General features: G+C 33.7%; 3 protein-coding genes across 3 annotated transcripts; 2 read left to right on the top strand and 1 right to left on the bottom strand.

Moving 5' to 3' along the window:
- The first annotated feature begins 584 nt into the window (after positions 1-584).
- Positions 585-6,736, top strand: LOC133693744 (probable methyltransferase PMT26). Its single transcript, XM_062115032.1, has 9 exons — positions 585-857; positions 1,631-2,872; positions 2,956-3,105; positions 4,036-4,306; positions 4,592-4,702; positions 4,792-4,966; positions 5,275-5,547; positions 5,824-6,018; positions 6,133-6,736. The coding sequence occupies exons 2-9, from the start codon at positions 1,670-1,672 to the stop codon at positions 6,359-6,361; spliced, it is 2,607 nt and encodes an 868-aa protein (XP_061971016.1). The 5' UTR covers positions 585-857; positions 1,631-1,669; the 3' UTR covers positions 6,362-6,736.
- Positions 6,737-9,000: 2,264 nt separating this feature from the next.
- Positions 9,001-9,639, top strand: LOC133693527 (nuclear transcription factor Y subunit B-7-like). Its single transcript, XM_062114753.1, has one exon. It carries the CDS (start codon positions 9,001-9,003, stop codon positions 9,637-9,639), a length of 639 nt encoding a protein of 212 aa, XP_061970737.1.
- A 4,101-nt stretch (positions 9,640-13,740) lies between these two features.
- LOC133693470 (gibberellin 20 oxidase 1-B-like) lies at positions 13,741-16,240 on the bottom strand. The gene is made up of 3 exons (XM_062114689.1): positions 15,687-16,240; positions 14,928-15,249; positions 13,741-14,190 (listed from the first exon to the last, which is right to left on the bottom strand). The coding sequence occupies exons 1-3, from the start codon at positions 16,238-16,240 to the stop codon at positions 13,927-13,929; spliced, it is 1,140 nt and encodes a 379-aa protein (XP_061970673.1). The 3' UTR covers positions 13,741-13,926.
- Positions 16,241-18,028: the final 1,788 nt, after the last annotated feature.

The following is an 18,028-nucleotide window of genomic DNA, read 5'->3' as shown; positions in this document are numbered from 1 at the left end:
AACTATATAATAAAAATATATATTCAACGTGGATCTTAAACTAAAATTTAAAATATGAGCTTTCTATTTATTTAAGAAAAAAGAATTTACAATAAACCTATGCCAAGAAATTGTGATTTAAAGTACTTAGTGTAAATGTAATTAACATCAACAAAATCATACGCTTGGATCCCCTAAATACAAAACTCAAGATTAATTATCTTTGGTCAAATGTAATTATCTACAATAATTATTATGATTATATATTATGTTAAATGTAAGTATGTCTTAGTCTACAATAACTATCTTTGGTTTTTAATTAATTTGTTTTAAATTGATGCCATGTCTTTTAACCAAACCTTCCCATCTTATCTACCTTTTTATATTTTCCAAAAAATAAAAAAAATCCAAAAAGAATATAAAATCACGGAAGAAAATAATTATGAACAGATTTAAAAACTCATTAATTTAGTAAAATCAATGTTTAAAATACAAGGACTATCTGATTGTTTCTTGAAACTATAGGGACTAAGTTTATGATAAACTCTCTCTTCCACTCTAATATAAGTAGGAGTAGAATTCCATCAGGGGATTGCTGATTTCACGGCTGTTCTCGTGGCCTTCACTTTCCGTGTCTTGTTCGACCGTCCCTTTTCCTCTCCCTGGCACATAGTTTATAGGAGTTTTGTACTAACAAAACGAAACCAAACTTATTTCTTCTTCTTTTTCTATATATTTAAACAAGCTCCTCATATATCCATCTCTGTCTTTCTTTCTCCTTTCAAGTTGTAGTTTCGGATCAATATGGATAAATAAGGCTAGACAAGCTTGCATCCTTTACACCCCAGATCTGCTTCTCTTCATTTTATCAACACAAGGTTTGTTAAATGTGATTTCGCACTCGCTTATAATCTTCAGCTCATTTATCATTGGATCTTGATTTTGTTTGTACATTTGTGACTGTCTTTTTTAAGTGTTTATCTGGGTTTCTTTTCTTTTTTGCAAAACACATGTGAGACATGATTAAGGTGTAATGGATCTTGTGCGATTTTAATGGGGTTCCTTTTGGAGTTAAACGTGGTAAATATTTGTTTTCAGCGAAAGGATTGTCATTGTAATGGCTTGATTATATAGATGTGCATTGTTTAATTGTTTTTCTTGTTTCATCTTTATTGGTTTTGCCTGTAATGTTGTGTTTTGTGGTTATTTGTAATGGCGTTTTCAAACTTCTTTTTATTAATAGTTAGAAACCTTTCGAAAGCCAAGCAAGCATTTGGTGTGGTAGTAGTGTGTTTTCTCCCCGAAGATTGGTATTATATACGCTAAAAGTTCGTCAACTTTTTTTAAAGGGTAGTTGATTTGACCCATTCTCGATCTTAGCATTAATATTTGTTTTTTTCTTTTTTTGGCAATTTGTGCTCGAAGCCAATTTCATTTCATTTCATAAGTTCAGAAGATTGTATCTTTTTTCTATTATTTCTACGATTTTTTGAATCTGGATATGTTGTTGTCTATTTGGGGAGCTATTCAACTTCGTGTGTGTTAAATATTGATGAAATGTGATTTGAAGTTTTTGACCGATGTGTCAAAATGTATGCTTTTTAGGCTGTGCTGCGATGAGATTTTTTTGAGTTTCAACTTTGATCTGCAGGTGTTAAAAGTTTTGAGAATTGATTGGCTATAGTAAAGCATGGCGTTAGGCAAATATAGTAGGGTAGACAATAGAAGACATAATTCGAGTTACTGCTCAACAGTCACGATTGTGGTGTTTGTGGGTCTCTGCTTGGTTGGGGCATGGATGATGACATCGTCATCTGTGGTTCCTGGTCAAAATGTAGACGTTCCTGCTCAGGAAAACAAGAATGAGGTGAAACAACAAGTGACTGAGAGCAATGAAATCAACACTAAGCAATTTGAAGATAACCCAGGTGATTTGCCTGAGGATGCAACAAAAGGTGACAACAGTATGCCCGAAGAGAAGCCAGAGGAGAAGCCCGAAGAGAAGCCAGAGGAGAAGCCAGATGCAACAAAAGGTGACAACAGTGTGCCTGAAGAGAAGCCCGAGGAGAAGCCAGAAGAGAAGCCCGAAGAGAAGCCAGAGGAGAAGCCCGAAGAGAAGCCAGAGGAGAAGCCAGATGCAACAAAAGGTGACAACAGTGTGCCTGAAGAGAAGCCCGAGGAGAAGCCAGTAGAGAAAACCGAGGAAAAATCTAATGAAGAGACAAAGTCGGATGATGGTTCAGATACCGAGACACAAAATGGAGTCAACAATACAGAAGATGGGGATGCTAAAACCAACGATGGAGAAACAAACACAGAAGATGGAGGGACAAAGGCAGATGATAGTGAAGGTAATGCAGCTGGACAAGGAGATTCCGAGGAGAATTCTACTGAGAAGAAACCTGATACTGATGAGACCGAAACAAAATCCGATGAGAATGCTGGTGAAGATAAGGATAGGGAAACAGGGAATGATCAGCTAGATGAGAAGTTGGATCAGAAAGATGATAAGGACTCCGATAAAAGTTCTGATGGGCAGGCCAACAACCAGAGTTCAGGCGAGCTACTTCCTTCAGGGGCTCAGTCAGAGCTTTCGAATGAGACCTCCACTCAGAGTGGGTCGTGGTCAACTCAGGCGGCAGAGTCAAAGAATGAGAAGGAAACTCAACAGTCTTCTAACCAGCAAAAGGGGTACAATTGGAAACTGTGCAATGTCACTGCTGGGCCTGATTTCATCCCATGTCTTGACAATTTGCAAGCAATCAGGAGTCTTCAATCTACAAAGCACTATGAACATCGAGAGAGGCACTGTCCTGAAGAACCTCCAACCTGTCTTGTTCTGCTTCCTGAAGGATATAAACGGCCAATTGAGTGGCCTACAAGCAGGGAAAAGGTACGAACAATAAGTTCATGCAAGTTCATTGACGGTCTGCCATTCTTCTTGCAATTTTGGATTAATCGACTGCTTTGCTGCAGATATGGTACCACAATGTTCCCCACACCCAGCTTGCACAATATAAGGGGCATCAAAACTGGGTGAAAGTTACAGGTGAATTCCTCACTTTCCCTGGTGGTGGAACCCAGTTTCAGCATGGGGCTCTCCATTACATCGACTTCTTAAATGAGGTGAACCCAGTTATATGCTATTTTTAAAGCTTTTTTTTGTGTCTTATGAATGTATGGTTGCTGTTTGCCACTCTCCTCACTCTGGGTTGCAATTTTTCTGGAGTTACTATTATAATTGTGCGTCCTGGCTTTGTATTATTATTAGAGATATCATTATCTTTAGTTTTGTAAGTTATTTGTTTTTGTTAGTCTACTCCAAAGGTGTTGGTTGAGGTAAGAACTCTTGAGATCTTGGCCTCACAAATTAGTAACTTGAATTCAAATCCAACTTCAATAATTTTGGTGGTTATTCTAAGCAATAGAGTTCTAGTTTGACTAGATGTGGGTTACTCCTGCACTTGATGGATCAGTATCTTGGATATAAAATTGAATACGTGTTGTAAATCCAAATTCATTAGTCATCATCATATCAGCATAGTATTGGAGGCTTTGGGTTGTGGTTTGAAAAACTTGAAATACAGGTAAATAATTCGAAGGGAAATGCAGAGGTTATTTTTAGGGAAGAAAGATGGATAGAGCTGCAGTGTGGGAGCTGACTTTGAAACTGCTGGATCTGTGTGGGCTAGCATAGATTGATGCAGGGGGGAAATACTCAACTTAAAGTTAGCATTTCCTTTAGTCTCATGTGTGATTGAATGATTATCTGTACACATACACTGTGCCAATTCTCTTGCGTAAATTACATCTGAGTAAGTCTTTGATAATACAGCACCCTTCAACTTTTCCAAATAAAAGTATTTGATAATACAGCATCCTTCAACTTTTCCAAATTCAGAAAGTAAGCATTTTCATATTGACAAGCTTATTTCTCAATTGCTTTTACTTTTTGCATTTTGACAACAACATGCCCAAGCTTTTGGTGGTTTCTTCCTTAATTGTGTGTCATTCTCTTGTGAGATAATTGTGAATGTTGAGATGTATATGCTGCAGTCTGTGCCTGGCATTGCATGGGGAAAACGAACCCGTGTGATTTTGGATGTTGGATGTGGAGTTGCTAGCTTTGGAGGATATCTTTTCGACAGAGATGTCCTAGCAATGTCATTTGCCCCTAAAGATGAGCATGAAGCTCAAATACAATTTGCTCTTGAAAGAGGAATCCCAGCTATATCTGCCGTGATGGGAACAAAGAGGCTTCCCTACCCAGGCAGAGTTTTTGATGCTGTCCATTGTGCACGCTGTAGAGTACCTTGGCATATTGAAGGTATGCACATTATTTTGTATTTCTTCAGATAGGTTTAAGCTCATCCAAACTTTTGATTTTTGTTGGCTGCATTCTTTAATTTGCTCCATCTGCCAATCTCTTGCTCATGTTCAAAACATCATAGCATCTGATTGCAAATCCTGTTTGGTTGCTATATGGTGACTAATGAAAAGATTCAGTGCCTGTTGAAACTATCTTAATTGAGATTTCTTGGTTTTAATTAACAAAATAAAGAAAGCAGTATAGAATATAAGTTTGTTTTATCTTAGCAATTGACATATGCAGGTGGTAAACTTCTTCTGGAGCTGAATCGTGTGTTGCGACCTGGTGGTTTCTTTGTGTGGTCAGCCACTCCTGTTTATCAGAAACTAGCTGAAGATGTTGAAATTTGGCAAGGTGGGTGATTTTTGTAACCAAATATGCACTAATTTTTGAGAGAGTTGATTGATTCTAACAAATTGTGTTTTTCATGGAATTATTTGCAGCCATGACTGAACTAACAAAAGCTATGTGCTGGGAACTTGTGTCTATTAACAAGGATACACTTAATGGAGTTGGTGTAGCTACGTACAGGAAGCCTACTTCCAATGACTGCTATGAGAAAAGATCAAAACAAGAGCCTCCACTTTGTGAAGCATCTGATGATCCCAATGCAGCCTGGTAATTTTACTCTTAAGCCATATTTTTAAGTAATAATCCATTTCTCACTGCTAAAAACTCCCTGTGGATATGTGCCTTTTTAAAAATTGGACCATGCATGTGTATCTTATGAAATCTATGTTCTTTTACATTTTTGTGCACCCACAAAAAAAGAAGAGAAGTTGCATGTGAATTTGGATAATGGAACATCACTGAATTTGAAAGAAAGTGCTGTGATATTTCTTAGATCAAATTTCCATTATTAGAAATAGCAAGCATGCATCACAAGGTGCATGACTTCTATAACTTTATTTTATTCCTGTGCTTAGGAATGTGCCATTGCAAGCATGTATGCATAAGGTGCCTGTAGGTTCACTGGAACGTGGGTCTCAATGGCCAGAGCAATGGCCCGCAAGGTTGGATAAAACACCTTATTGGATGTTGAGTTCCCAAGTAGGAGTTTATGGTAAACCCGCACCAGAAGATTTCACTGCAGATTATGCGCACTGGAAGCGGGTGGTCTCCAATTCATATCTAAATGGAATTGGATTAAACTGGTCATCTGTGAGAAATGCCATGGACATGAGAGCTGTTTATGGAGGGTAAGCACGGCTTTTGTTGTTTCTTGTAGAAAGTGTTTAATGATTAACTCTCCTTTTTATTTCAATGGGAAATACATAGTTAACTTGTTTTTTTTTTTTTTTTTAATCTTTCTGGCCATACTTCTTTGTAATGTATACCTTTGTTTTTCTGGCATGGAGAATAATCTACTTCTCCTTGTATACCTTTGAGCAGGGTTTGGTTCTTTTGCGAAATCATATAATAAAATGAAAATATTGTCTCTTTCCCTTGGTTTGATATTCTTGTTGTGTTGGCAGTTTTGCTGCAGCTCTGAAGGAGTTGAATGTGTGGGTCATGAATGTGGTCACAGCAGAGTCACCAGATACTCTACCTATAATTTATGAACGTGGGCTTTTTGGAATTTATCATGATTGGTGTGAATCATTTAACACTTATCCAAGATCTTATGATCTTCTCCATGCAGACCATCTCTTCTCCAAGGTTAAAAAGAGGTATGTAACAATAATTGAATGCTCTTTTCGTGCTGCTGGAAGTTCCACTTGATAAACCTCACTGTTTCTCTATTTTCTGCCGTCTGATTTTGCAATGTTTTGTGGATCTTACAGGTGCAATCTGGCGGCTGTATTTGCTGAAGTTGATAGAATTCTTAGGCCAGAAGGGAAGCTCATTGTCCGGGACAAGGTGGAGATCATTAACGAGCTGGAGAACATGGCAAGGTCTATGCAGTGGGAGGTTAGGATGACCTACTCTAAGGACAAGGAAGGATTACTGTGTGTTCAGAAATCCATGTGGCGGCCCAAAGAGTCAGAGACGATCAATTATGCTATTGCTTAAGCATGCTTCCAGCCCAATTGTCGGCACTTCCATTCTTGGTATTACTATTGCCAGTGAGCTTAGGAATTCATTTCGCTCCGGTTGCTAAATACAATTCTTGTTACTGTCTGTATCTCAATGTTAGCTGATGTACCATGATAATTAGGCTCGTCACCATCCAACATTTTCACTTGTCTTTTGGTTTTATGATTTCTGTCCCAAATTTCTGTCACAGTTTTCGTTGTAATATTGTTATTAAAAGACGATACATTCTTTAAGTGTAAAGCCCAATTGTTAGAAGTTTGGACGAAAATCAAAGTTCCCATTAAAGAAACAATGTAACGCTGAATTTGTTTCTATTGTATTCCCATGAAAGAAAAGTTTGATTTTGCACAATCATCTACACCTTTGTGTGGAGCTCAAGTGTGGATGGTGAAAAAGAATACGATAATTCTGTTGATAGTTCATATGGAGGAGATTCAATTCTTGCATTTATGATGGAGAGAATGGATGTTTGCAGGCTCTGTTTTACTCCATGTGCCCAATGTCTAGAGATCAATCTGTCACAAACTGAACCACATTTATTTCAGCTGTAATTTGATGTATTCGTTCTGCATGGAGTTGCAGTAACAATCACAGGTAAATGGTGCGAGTGGCACGTAATAATAATAATAATAAACCCTAACAGGGGAAGGTAAAAACACCGTGTACAGAGACTTATTTTACTATTCATTATAATATAAAATGACTGTTTAATCTTTTCCAAAAAAGCCACTTCCTTTTGTTCCGGGGCATGTCTTTTTATATCATCTAATATTGGTCACTAGAGAATTATTTAGGGATGTAATTATATATTTTATTTTTTAAGTATAATAAAATGATATAATTATAAAATATTAATAAAATTGAAGAAAACGGGCTTAATTATCTTTTCACAGTAAATTAATAAGCATACCATTGGATTTAAAAACTTCAAATCATCACTTTAGAGGCCTTTTGATCTTTTCCTTCATTTTTTTTTGTAATTACCATCGCAATGAAATTTATCTTTTAATATCAATTAAATATCAATTAATTCTAAAAGTTATCGTTGTACAGTACACATGCTAGCCTAAGAGATGTTCGTGCTAGTGTGTAGGAGACTCTCACACCCTTTGGGTGGCATAAATGATGTTTTTAGTAACCTAAAATGCTTTTTTGTCATGTTGTTAGATAAGCTGTCATGACTTTTTTCTCTTAATGCGGCGCGTGTCAGTGATGATGGGGTGGTCTATCGCCATTCAACCTTTTTCTCCTTATTCTCTCTTCTACCCTGAAAAATACAGATTGATCTTCTTTGTTGTTAATATCTCAACTTCAATCCTTATTCTTTTGATTTCTAATTTTTATCACTAACTTTTTTGTTAAAGTTTTTTCATTTATGATATTTTCAGTCTAATAATCTTAATTACAGGTTTGAAAAGTTAATGCGAGTTAATATTATTCAAAATATAAGGATTATACGGTTAATAGCTAGTTTAGGGTTTTAGAGAAAGTTGCAAAAATAAAAAAGAAAGAAGAAGAAGCTCTCGGTGAAGAGAAAGAAAGAAAAAAGAACAAATGAGGTGCCCATATATATATATATATATATAAAGCCAAGCTTGAGCCAAGCTAATTCTATAAAAATGGGTTAGAGTTAATGGCCAACAATTATATAAATACACGGGCCTCAAATTTGTGTCAGTGTCTAACTGCAGTAATTAGAATGCTTAATTTAACAGCTCTAGATCTTGCATGGTTTCCAATTTCTGGAACTGTGTAAAAGTTTATTTTAATTACTGTAGACTTAGCATGCGTGAGCCTTTTGAATTAAAATATAAGTTGTATTATACTTTATTTGATATTAAATGGTTAAATTTAGGAATTTAGTGACTTGTTAGATATTTGGGCCTAAAAAAAGCATGTTTCTTCCTTAAAACGAATTCCTCTCACGTAATGTATATATTTTATTTCATTTTAAAAAAAATAAGGGTCCTTGTTTATAACAAAATAAAATAAAACTTATAGTTTAGTATTTCAAATTAAAAATAAAATAATCAAATTCTTAATTTAATTCATTTTATAAGTATTTCAAACAATAAAATTTAATTCAATTTTATAGTTTAGTATTTTATTCCAAATATATTATCAATTAAGTTTAAATTTACTTATAAATTTAATTTCACACACGTAGAAATTTCCAAATCTAACAACTGGACGATTCCAAGGAGAGATTCGATTCGATCCGATCCGATCTATGATCACAACGTAAGATAGACAACATAATTGACTTCCAAAATTCAGTGGCCAGGAGAGGCTGGGAAGAAACAACGTTTGTAGAAGTTTCATTTTCCAACAACTAAATCTAAGTTTTATTCAGTCATGAAAATATTCTAATTACGGAGGCAGTTAACTAATCTATATTTTGAACAGAAGTTAGATTAGGTCATGACAGTTAACTGCCTTCTCCACAAAATTAGCTTATCTGTTAAAAAATCAGCCAAGTCTTTTCTGTTCCCCTCTTCGGAAGCCTATTTTCCTGCTCTTCTTTCTATTTATTTAGTCCATAAAACAACCCTTAACATTATCAAAGTCAAGACCAATCTCTTACACTTTGGTGAGAGTGTGTGCAGAAGAGAGAAATGGAAGATGAAAACCATAAAAATGGAGCAGATGGTCACAGTGGAGAAAGCCCAGAAAGCCCATGTTTAAAGAGTTGCAGCAGCAGCAGCAGCAACAATCACAACAATAGTAAGGAGCAGGATCACTTCCTTCCTATAGCAAATGTTGGCAGAATTATGAAAAAGGAGATTCCAGGCAATGGGAAAATCTCGAAAGATGCGAAAGAAACAGTTCAAGAATGCGTGTCCGAGTTCATCAGCTTTGTTACTGGAGAAGCATCTGATAAATGTCAAAGAGAGAAGAGAAAGACTATTAATGGTGATGATATTATTTGGGCCATCACAACCCTAGGGTTTGAAGACTACGTTGCTCCACTTAAGCTGTATCTCAACAAATATAGAGAGATCGAAGGAGAGAAGCTTAATGTTCCAAAGCAGCAAAGAATGGAACACCAAAGTTCACAACAGCATCATCAACTAGAACAAGAACAAAATATGATACCACCTTACACTAGTATATATTCTTCCTCAGCTCTTATGTCTCAGCCACCATCTTTCATGGTAGCTGATCATAAACCATATCCCTTGCCTTTCTCTCCTAATTCCATCCAAAAACATTTGCAGCACCAAGACAAAGTCGATCCTGTCGAGCATTGGTAAGAGAAAGAAACTATATATAGTAATTGAAATCATTGAATTTTTGTTTTGTTACACATAACTGAAAAGATATTCTGATATAATGTATACGTATTGGAGAAATTAGCTTATTGCCTACTGCCTCCATAAATGAGGTAGTTTATCTTGCAATGATGTAAATAATATGAACAGCTGAAATATATTGCTGATGAAAATTATGCAACTAAGACAAGCAATCAAGCATAATTAATTACAGATAATTGTTCATCATTGTCTGTGCTAGTTCTGGCAATTACTTAAAAATGTTTCTGTAATTAGATCATACATTTTATGAACATTTTGTCCGTGCATTATAGAGCATATGGGAAGGTTTTTAATTTATTTAAAGGCTCATTGGATCTTGGAGACTTGAACTCATTGAAGGGCGAGTTTCTTTTCTTTTGTCTTTTTTATAATTTATGAGTCAATATCATGATTAATCCAAAACTGAACAGCATGAGCAGCTAAGAGCACCAAGATCGATTAAATCGATTATTTCTTTTTTACGATAATTAGTTCGATTTCTAATTGTTACACATATCAAAGACCGATTTCCGAAACCTATTCTTGATATATAGACTAATTTACAATATTGTCAGGAGAAGACACATGAGCAGTACTGTGCCACACATAGCGTTTCTTACTTAATTTTCATGATACAGTTTACATGATTAAAGGGTATATATATCAACTTAAAGTTTTTAGGTGATAATTAAGCATGCTATGATGAGATTGTAATGTTAATTAACTTAGGAGTAGCTAAAGCATTTTAAGTTATTTTGATGACTACATTGAGATTTACTAAATTAATATGCTCCTAAGGTACATAACTTAATTGAAATTCTTTTACAAAATAATGTCTTGGCTATTCAAGAAGGTTGTTATTTTTGTGATTTAATTGGAATAAGATAACAAATAGATATTAATTAAAGATGAATTTTATTCTGGGCCTTCGGGTGTGAATAAGTTTTATTCTTGGTATTTGATTTATTAGTCTTGTTATTAAAGAATTAATAAGTTCTATGCATGATGCAACCTCTGTCTATAAAAAAGGTTTCAAATTTACTACTATTAATTTAGATAAATATTTGTTTCATAGCATTAAAGTATTTTCTTGGTTATTAATTGCAACTTTTCCTACTGTGTTTATTGATACATATAATATTCCTATGTTATGTGGTGATAATTTTGCTTATAAAGGAAAATATTCACTTTGCATTGGGGCATGTGAATTTGGATTCGGCCTTATATATGTATGAACCACTTATCCCCGTTGAATCAAGAAATGCTTAGGATAAATACTGATTATGAGCGGTGAGAGCAATCTAATTGCTTAAGTTTAATGTTTATAATGTCTCGAATAAGTAAGAGTATTAGGGATTTCATTCCTCAATGCTCTAAGATAAAAGATTTTCTGAAGGTCGTAGATGAACAATTTGTTCATTCTAATAAGGCATTGGGCAACACCTTAATGAAGAGGCTTTTGGATATGCCATTTGACTATTCTAAGGATGTGCTAGGCATATTATGGAAATGATTGACTATTCTAAGAGTGTGTGCAAACATATTATAAAAATGAAAGACATTACTACTCAATTAAAGTCTTTGGAGGTTGAGATTCTTGAGTCATTCCTGACTCATTTCATTTTGAACTCTCTTTCTATAGAATATGGTCCGCTTAAGATTTCTTATAACACATATAAGAAAAAATAGTTAATTAATGAATAATTAACCATGTGTGTTCTAGAGAAAAAAGATTGAAACTTAAGAAACTTGAAAGTGATCATTTGGTTTCTCAAGCTAAGACGAATGTCAAGAAGGGTAAAATGACCTTTAAAGTGAAGAAACATAGAAATATACCAATAAAGCAACATGGAAAAAATAATCAATGTTTCTTCTACAAAAAAATAAGGACATATGAAGAAAGATTGCTCTAAGTATAAGAAATGACTCATAAAGAAAGGCAAACTCATCTATTTAGTATGTCATGAATATTTATTCATGGAAGCTATTAGTAATACATGATGGATTGATTCTGGTTCTATAATCCATATTGTTAATATCATACACAACTTTTCAAGTCTAAGAAAGCTTAAAGGAAATGAAAGAGAGGAACCTATTTAGGAAATTGGATGCACTCTAAAATTGAAGTTATAAGGACTTTTAGATTAATTTTAAAACCTAGATTTATTTTGGAAAAATATCTTTTATGTTCAATCATTTTCTAGAAATTTAATTTCAGTTTCTAAACTTTATAATGTTGGTTATGGACGTTCAGATTAATTTTAAAATCTAGATTTATTTTTAGTATTTGCAAAAATAAAATTTTTATTGGTGGTGGAACATTAATTGATGGTTTATATAGAATTGATTTAGACTCTATTTTTTAGCTTAACTATTTATCAATGCATGTTGGTTGTGGCATTAAAAAGAGCAAAATTAATGACAAAATCCTCTATATTATGACATAGGATATTAGGTCACATCTTTATTGAAAGATTAGTAAATGATGAAGTTGTAAACACTCTTGATTTTATTAATTTTAGTACTTGTTTAGATTGCATAAAGGGAAAGTAAACTAACAATACCACTGAAGGTGCCACAAGGAGCTAATAAATTTTAGAAATCATACATACTAATATTTATGGATAATTTAATACATCATGTTTGAATGATCAAAGATATTTTATCTCATTCATTGATGATAATTTTAGATTTATATATCTCTATTTCTTATTCAATAAGGTTGAAGCATTTGATGCTTTTAAGACCTACAAGGCTGAGGTAGAGAAACAAAAGGAAAAGATCACAAGTATTATAAGGTCAGATAGAGGTGGAGAGTATTATGATAAATACATAAAAAAAGAATAAATGTCATGTCTATTTGCAAAGTTCCTTAAATGAAAGGGTATTATTCCATAATATAAGGCTGAAGCATTTGATGCTTTTAAAACCTATAAGGTTGAGGTAGAGAAACAAAAATAAAATACCATAAATATTGTAAGTTTAGATAAAGATAGGGAGTATTATGGTAGGTATATATATATATAAAAGAATAAATGCCAAGTTCATTTGCAAAGTTCCTTGAAGGAGTGGGCATTATTGCACAATATATAATGCCTAACACTCTACAATAAAATAATGTAACTAAAAGAAGAAACCGTATATTTATAGACATGGTAAAGAATATGATTGGTAATTATAATAAACTATTATCCTTATACAATGAAGCACTAAAGACTATTGTGTATATTTTAAATAGAATTTCATCTAAAGTTGTATTTAGAACACATTTTAAATTATAGAATGAATGGAAACTCAATTTAAATCATATAGGATTGTCATGTTGAGGTAAGGATATATAATCCTCAACTAAAGAAATTGGACCCAAGAACAACTATTGGATATTTCAATAGTTATACAGTGAACTTTAAAGAATTTAGGTTTTATTGCCCTTATCATTGTACAAGAATAGTAGAGGCAATAAATGTTAAATTTCTTGAGACTTATAATTTTTTTATATAAAAAAATATATTTAAACTATTATTAAAGTATTCTAACACAGAAATTCAAGTTCAGAAATTATTTATAAATAACAAATCATTGAAAAAAATCTAATTTAACATTTTAGATCTAAAAATTCAAATCATATTTTTCCATTGAAATAATTTATTTTTTATATTTATGAATTTGTTATTTTTTTAATTGAAATAATTTATTTTTTACATTTTTGCACATCTCATGCGTCTATCATCTTCCTTGACTACCTTTGTAAAAAAAACCACACACAGTCTCTTCTCAAGGCAACATTTCTCTGGTTCAAACAGATTTGTTTTGTGGGAGTTCGTGAACTACTGACCAAGCTCTTTTTATCGAATTTTCAAAGCCTAATAATCAGGGCAAAAAGTTCATTAAAGTCTGTTTCAGGTCTTGTCTTATTGTATGATCGTTAGTTTGCGCTTTTTAAAAAAACCTACTAAAACTTGAGTAACTACCGTTCATTTTTCCAGAACTATAAACTTGTGAAGACAAGGGAATGGATATTGGAATTGGGGTAACCCAAGAATTATCTGAATGCTCGAAGGGTAGAACACTAGCAAGGTCTTAGTTTTTATTCTTTCTTCCAATAAAATTCAGAAAGCTACACAAAAGCTGGTGGAAATTGTACCAACCTGAGAAAATAGAGAGAACATAGCTAGCCTAGCTAGTACACAGGATACATAAAGGCAACCAATCATCAAAAGCATCCAAAGCAACTACAAGGTTGATGCTTTATGATTTAGCAGATAGAAGCCATTGAATGAAGCTTTGGAGTGTAGCGACATCAGCTCTGTAGTGTTTTTGCGTGAACTCCAGCAAATCTGACCATGTGAAATCCGGGTACTTCCTCGGCCCTTCTCTGCAAACAAGATCTTGTGGGGGTCTGACGACCTTTTCCTCTTTTGGACTCACAAAGAAAACCAATGATTTCCTCTCTCTCTCCCTATTCACCACTGCTCTGTGAAGGCAGCTCTGGTACCTCCCATTGGATAATGCCTACATATCAAAGAAGCTGGGCACGTATTAATTAACTCGTACTATTCGTTTTGACCTCCAAGAGGGTTGATGGCCATTGGATTTGTGTGGGTGGGTCTCGATGCCATTCATTTTGAGTTGACAAGCTTATAGAAACAGCCACAGTCCAAAAGCTATTACTATATTAAAAAAAAATCATGTCGTTTCAAATTTATTTTCAAAATTTTGGGTGATGCTGTATTTGTCTAAAATCAAATGTCTTAATCTAAAAGAAAAATAATTGATCAAGACATGACTTTGACAACGTGAAATTTCCTTTCGCATCAATGTTGTAACTACCTAGACCAATCGTAATCATCCATTGCTAATTGAGCAACAGCATTTTTAATAATCATTTCGATCATATAGGATTTGAGATTATAATTTTGTATTGTTCTTTGATATCTATTCCTAAGATCAATAATTGTTTCACGGTTAAATCCGATTTAATAATTAGAGAGAAGAAAAATGATAGAGTTTAGAGCAACTATCCATGTGGTTAATCAAATTTAATAAATGACAAAATCTTAAACATTCTTTGATTTTATATTAATCTAACAATCATGAATCAAAACTCATTGTTCTAAGAATATAATCCGAGTCTTATTCTTGCAATTTAAGAACATAAAGCTGATATTGCAGAATAACTATGAACTAGTGCTGGTGAAAATAAAATATACTATATATGCTGCAATTAAAATAAGAGGAAATTAACTTACCGTGAAAGTATCACCAATGTTTACAACTAGGGCATCTGGACGAGGTCGGATTGCTTGCCATTTGTTGTTTGCAAAGACTTCAAGACCACCAACTTGGTCTTGATGAAGGATTGTTAAGGAAGTTGGGTCGCAATGAGGACCAGTGCCAAGAGTGAGGCTAGAATTATTGCAAGGTGGATAATTGTTGCACCTCATTATTGAGCTTCCATCTTCAAAGAATTTCCGATAGTGTAAGCGATCAACTCCCAAGCTAATGCCCAGCAGCTCAAAAATAACTAGAGATACTTTCTTCATTGCTTCGCAATATCTTTGGTAAACCCACCTTCAGAAAGCAATGTTATGTTCGACATTATGCATGATTTTAAGAGAAAACGTACTAAACATAACCAACATGAGAAATTAGGGTTTCTCTACTTTAAGGGTGGATTACTTTTTTGAGAAAGATGGAATTTAATTTTATTACTTTGTCATCACATCAACTAGTAGGAGGCATCGTTTGATTGATGAGGGCATTTAGACCTTGAATTTGGATATTCAACTGGTGACTCTCTAACATATGTATCAGCTGGTAAAACTCCGATCAAAGTTGATAATCAAAACTTGTAAATATATTTATAGAATGATAATATTGGAGCAGGGAGAAGACTACCTCAGCCATGGCAGGCCAGATGGACTTTTCAAATAATTAACAAAGGAAAAAAAATCACTTCAAGAGTATTACTATTAGAGAGACAAGATCGTAAGACGCAGCTGGCTTACCCTGTGTGTTCAAAGTTTTCTCCCAAGACAGATTTGAAGTAATCAACAACAAGTGGCTCAGAATCATCATCCCCATGGTAGCCAAAAGAAAATGTCTCCTTCCATGGCAACTTGGATGAATATCGATGTGCATGGGCACCAGAATATCCACTCACATCGCCTGGCTTCCTACGAGTACTGAGTTTCTTGTCAAGAGGCAGCTTAAAAATTTTATCAATCTCTTCGTGAGCAGCATGAATGAGGCCTATATCAACACCATGGTTAATGACTTGAAAGAAGCCGTGGTTCAAGCAGGCAGTCCTAACAAGCTCAGCCGCATCAGCAGTTGCTCGCTCATCACCTTTCAAGAATCCATCCAAGTCTATCAATGGCTCTTTAAGCTCATCTTGGTTGTGAACTAAGTCTCCAATGGGCCAAATGAACTCTGTGGGCATGTTGGCTTGTTTTTGCAAGAAAGATGAGTAAAGAACAGGAGCATCAGTTTCATCTTTGCTGTGAAATGGAGGAGGAGACAGGAGAAGACTTGAAGAGGTTGAGTCCATTAGGAGAGACATTGATGAGGGCCGGTGTCTCAGAGAAGCAATTTATAGAATTTCATATAGAAAAGCAGAGCTGCACAGTGGCTAGATGTTAAGAGTGTTAACATCAAACCACAGCTCATCTCACTTTTGAGATTTTATGCTAAGATATTTTTTAACATGATATGATATTATAGGTTTTTTAGCTAAATAATGGGAAGTTCAAGTCCTTACTTATCTCAATCGTTTTTATAATTAACAACGGATTTATACAAGTTTTAAAGTTAAAAACTTTAACTTTTATATATATATTAGAAAGTAATATAAAATTATTTCTAAAATCCCATGTAATAAATTAAATAATTACGAGTTCTAATTTAACATCTTCAATTTATTTTTTAATTAAATTTAAATTAATATATGATATATAGTGGTAAGTCATTCTTTGATCAAAAGCTTTTATTTAAGGCAATGTATTTAAATTGGAATGATTTGGTGACATTATAGAAAAAATAATATAAACATGATGTATTTAACTAGATGAGTTTTTAAGATGGTTTTATGTTTCTTTATTCCTTTTAAAAAATCCAAACACATGAACCAGACAAATTATAATTTAACTAGATATTTATAATTAAAATCCAACCATGGTTCATAAAATCGCCCTTTATCGGGTGTTGTGCGCAGCTATTGAGGCTTGGGCAATACCCTAATTTGAATTTCTCATTTTTTTTTCCCATGGTTTACAAGATTTTGATATTTATAATTGTTAGAACATATATTTCTTATAGAAAAGATAAATAAACAAATACTCTTAATATATAAAATTAAAAATGAGATACCAATCTTTAAATTTAAGTTGATTTTTAGAAAAATCTAAATTTGATATTGGTAAATACAATGAGTCATTAAAATAATATTATTTTTGTTTTTCTATTTACATACATGCTTTAGAGTCTGATTATTTTTACGTTTCAAAAATATTTTAAAAAATTAAATTTTTTTATTTTTTCTTTACTTCAAATTAATATGTTTTGGTGTTTTCGTATTATTTTGATGTGTTGATGTTAAAAATATTTTTTTAAAAAATATATATATTATTTTGATGCATTTATGAGCAAAAAACATTTTGAAAAGAATTCACTACCACACTCCCAGACATTCTCTAAATAAAATAATTAAAAAAAAAACAATATCCAAAACAAACAGAGACGAGAAAGAAAGAAATGAAAGAGTTTGAAGACTATATTATTATATATTGTTGTTCATCGCAGAAGGCCCACATAAACACATAACTGAGCTGCATTATCCCCAATTCATTCACCCTATCTTGGCATATATATGATAGCTTCGTTTTCTAGCTTGCTTGCTCGAAATCTTGACCTCTTGTGGCTAGCAAGAGAGATACCACTAAATTTATAAAATCAAATCCGTGGGCTGTTGATAAAATAAATAAACAGAGTATGGGAGCATCAAATGAACATGGATTCCTAGCCAAGGAAAAAAAGGTAGAAAACGAAAAACAGAGAGGAGGCCGGTGAATCAAGGGAAAGGCCAAGGAGGCCGTCACCACTGGAAAGGATGAAATTTAAAGATTTGGAAGGTTGTCAAGGTGCCAACAGCTGAGACGAGTGGTCGTCCTTGAAGCCTCTCTGGCCACTCTCAAGATCAAGATTAACAGAACTTGTACTCTTAACTTTTGGGCACTGAAAACAAAACTAAAATCACCATGCACTGCCTCTTCTTTGTCTCTTCCACCGCTCCAAATTGCGTGTTCCCCATACCAACTTACGTAGATATTTTTTTTATTCAATAAGACGTGCA

The sequence above is a fragment of the Populus nigra genome, chromosome 5 (genome assembly GCF_951802175.1).
Source record: "Populus nigra chromosome 5, ddPopNigr1.1, whole genome shotgun sequence".
Lineage (NCBI taxonomy): Eukaryota > Viridiplantae > Streptophyta > Magnoliopsida > Malpighiales > Salicaceae > Populus > Populus nigra.
The sequence above is the reverse complement of the archived record's forward strand: the minus strand, read 5'-3'. Positions and strand labels throughout refer to the sequence as shown.

Coding starts and splice junctions, on each gene's coding strand:
- LOC133693470 (XM_062114689.1), bottom strand. CDS start 16,240: ATGTCTCTCCTAATGGACTCAACCTCTTCAAGTCTTCTCCTGTCTCCT. Junction 15,250..15,686: donor GAAAACTTTGAACACACAGG/GTAAGCCAGCTG, acceptor TGCTTTCTGAAG/GTGGGTTTACCAAAGATATT. Junction 14,191..14,927: donor ACATTGGTGATACTTTCACG/GTAAGTTAATTT, acceptor TTTGATATGTAG/GCATTATCCAATGGGAGGTA.
- LOC133693744 (XM_062115032.1), top strand. CDS start 1,670: ATGGCGTTAGGCAAATATAGTAGGGTAGACAATAGAAGACATAATTCG. Junction 5,548..5,823: donor ATGAGAGCTGTTTATGGAGG/GTAAGCACGGCT, acceptor TTGTGTTGGCAG/TTTTGCTGCAGCTCTGAAGG. Junction 6,019..6,132: donor TTCTCCAAGGTTAAAAAGAG/GTATGTAACAAT, acceptor TGGATCTTACAG/GTGCAATCTGGCGGCTGTAT.
- LOC133693527 (XM_062114753.1), top strand. CDS start 9,001: ATGGAAGATGAAAACCATAAAAATGGAGCAGATGGTCACAGTGGAGAA.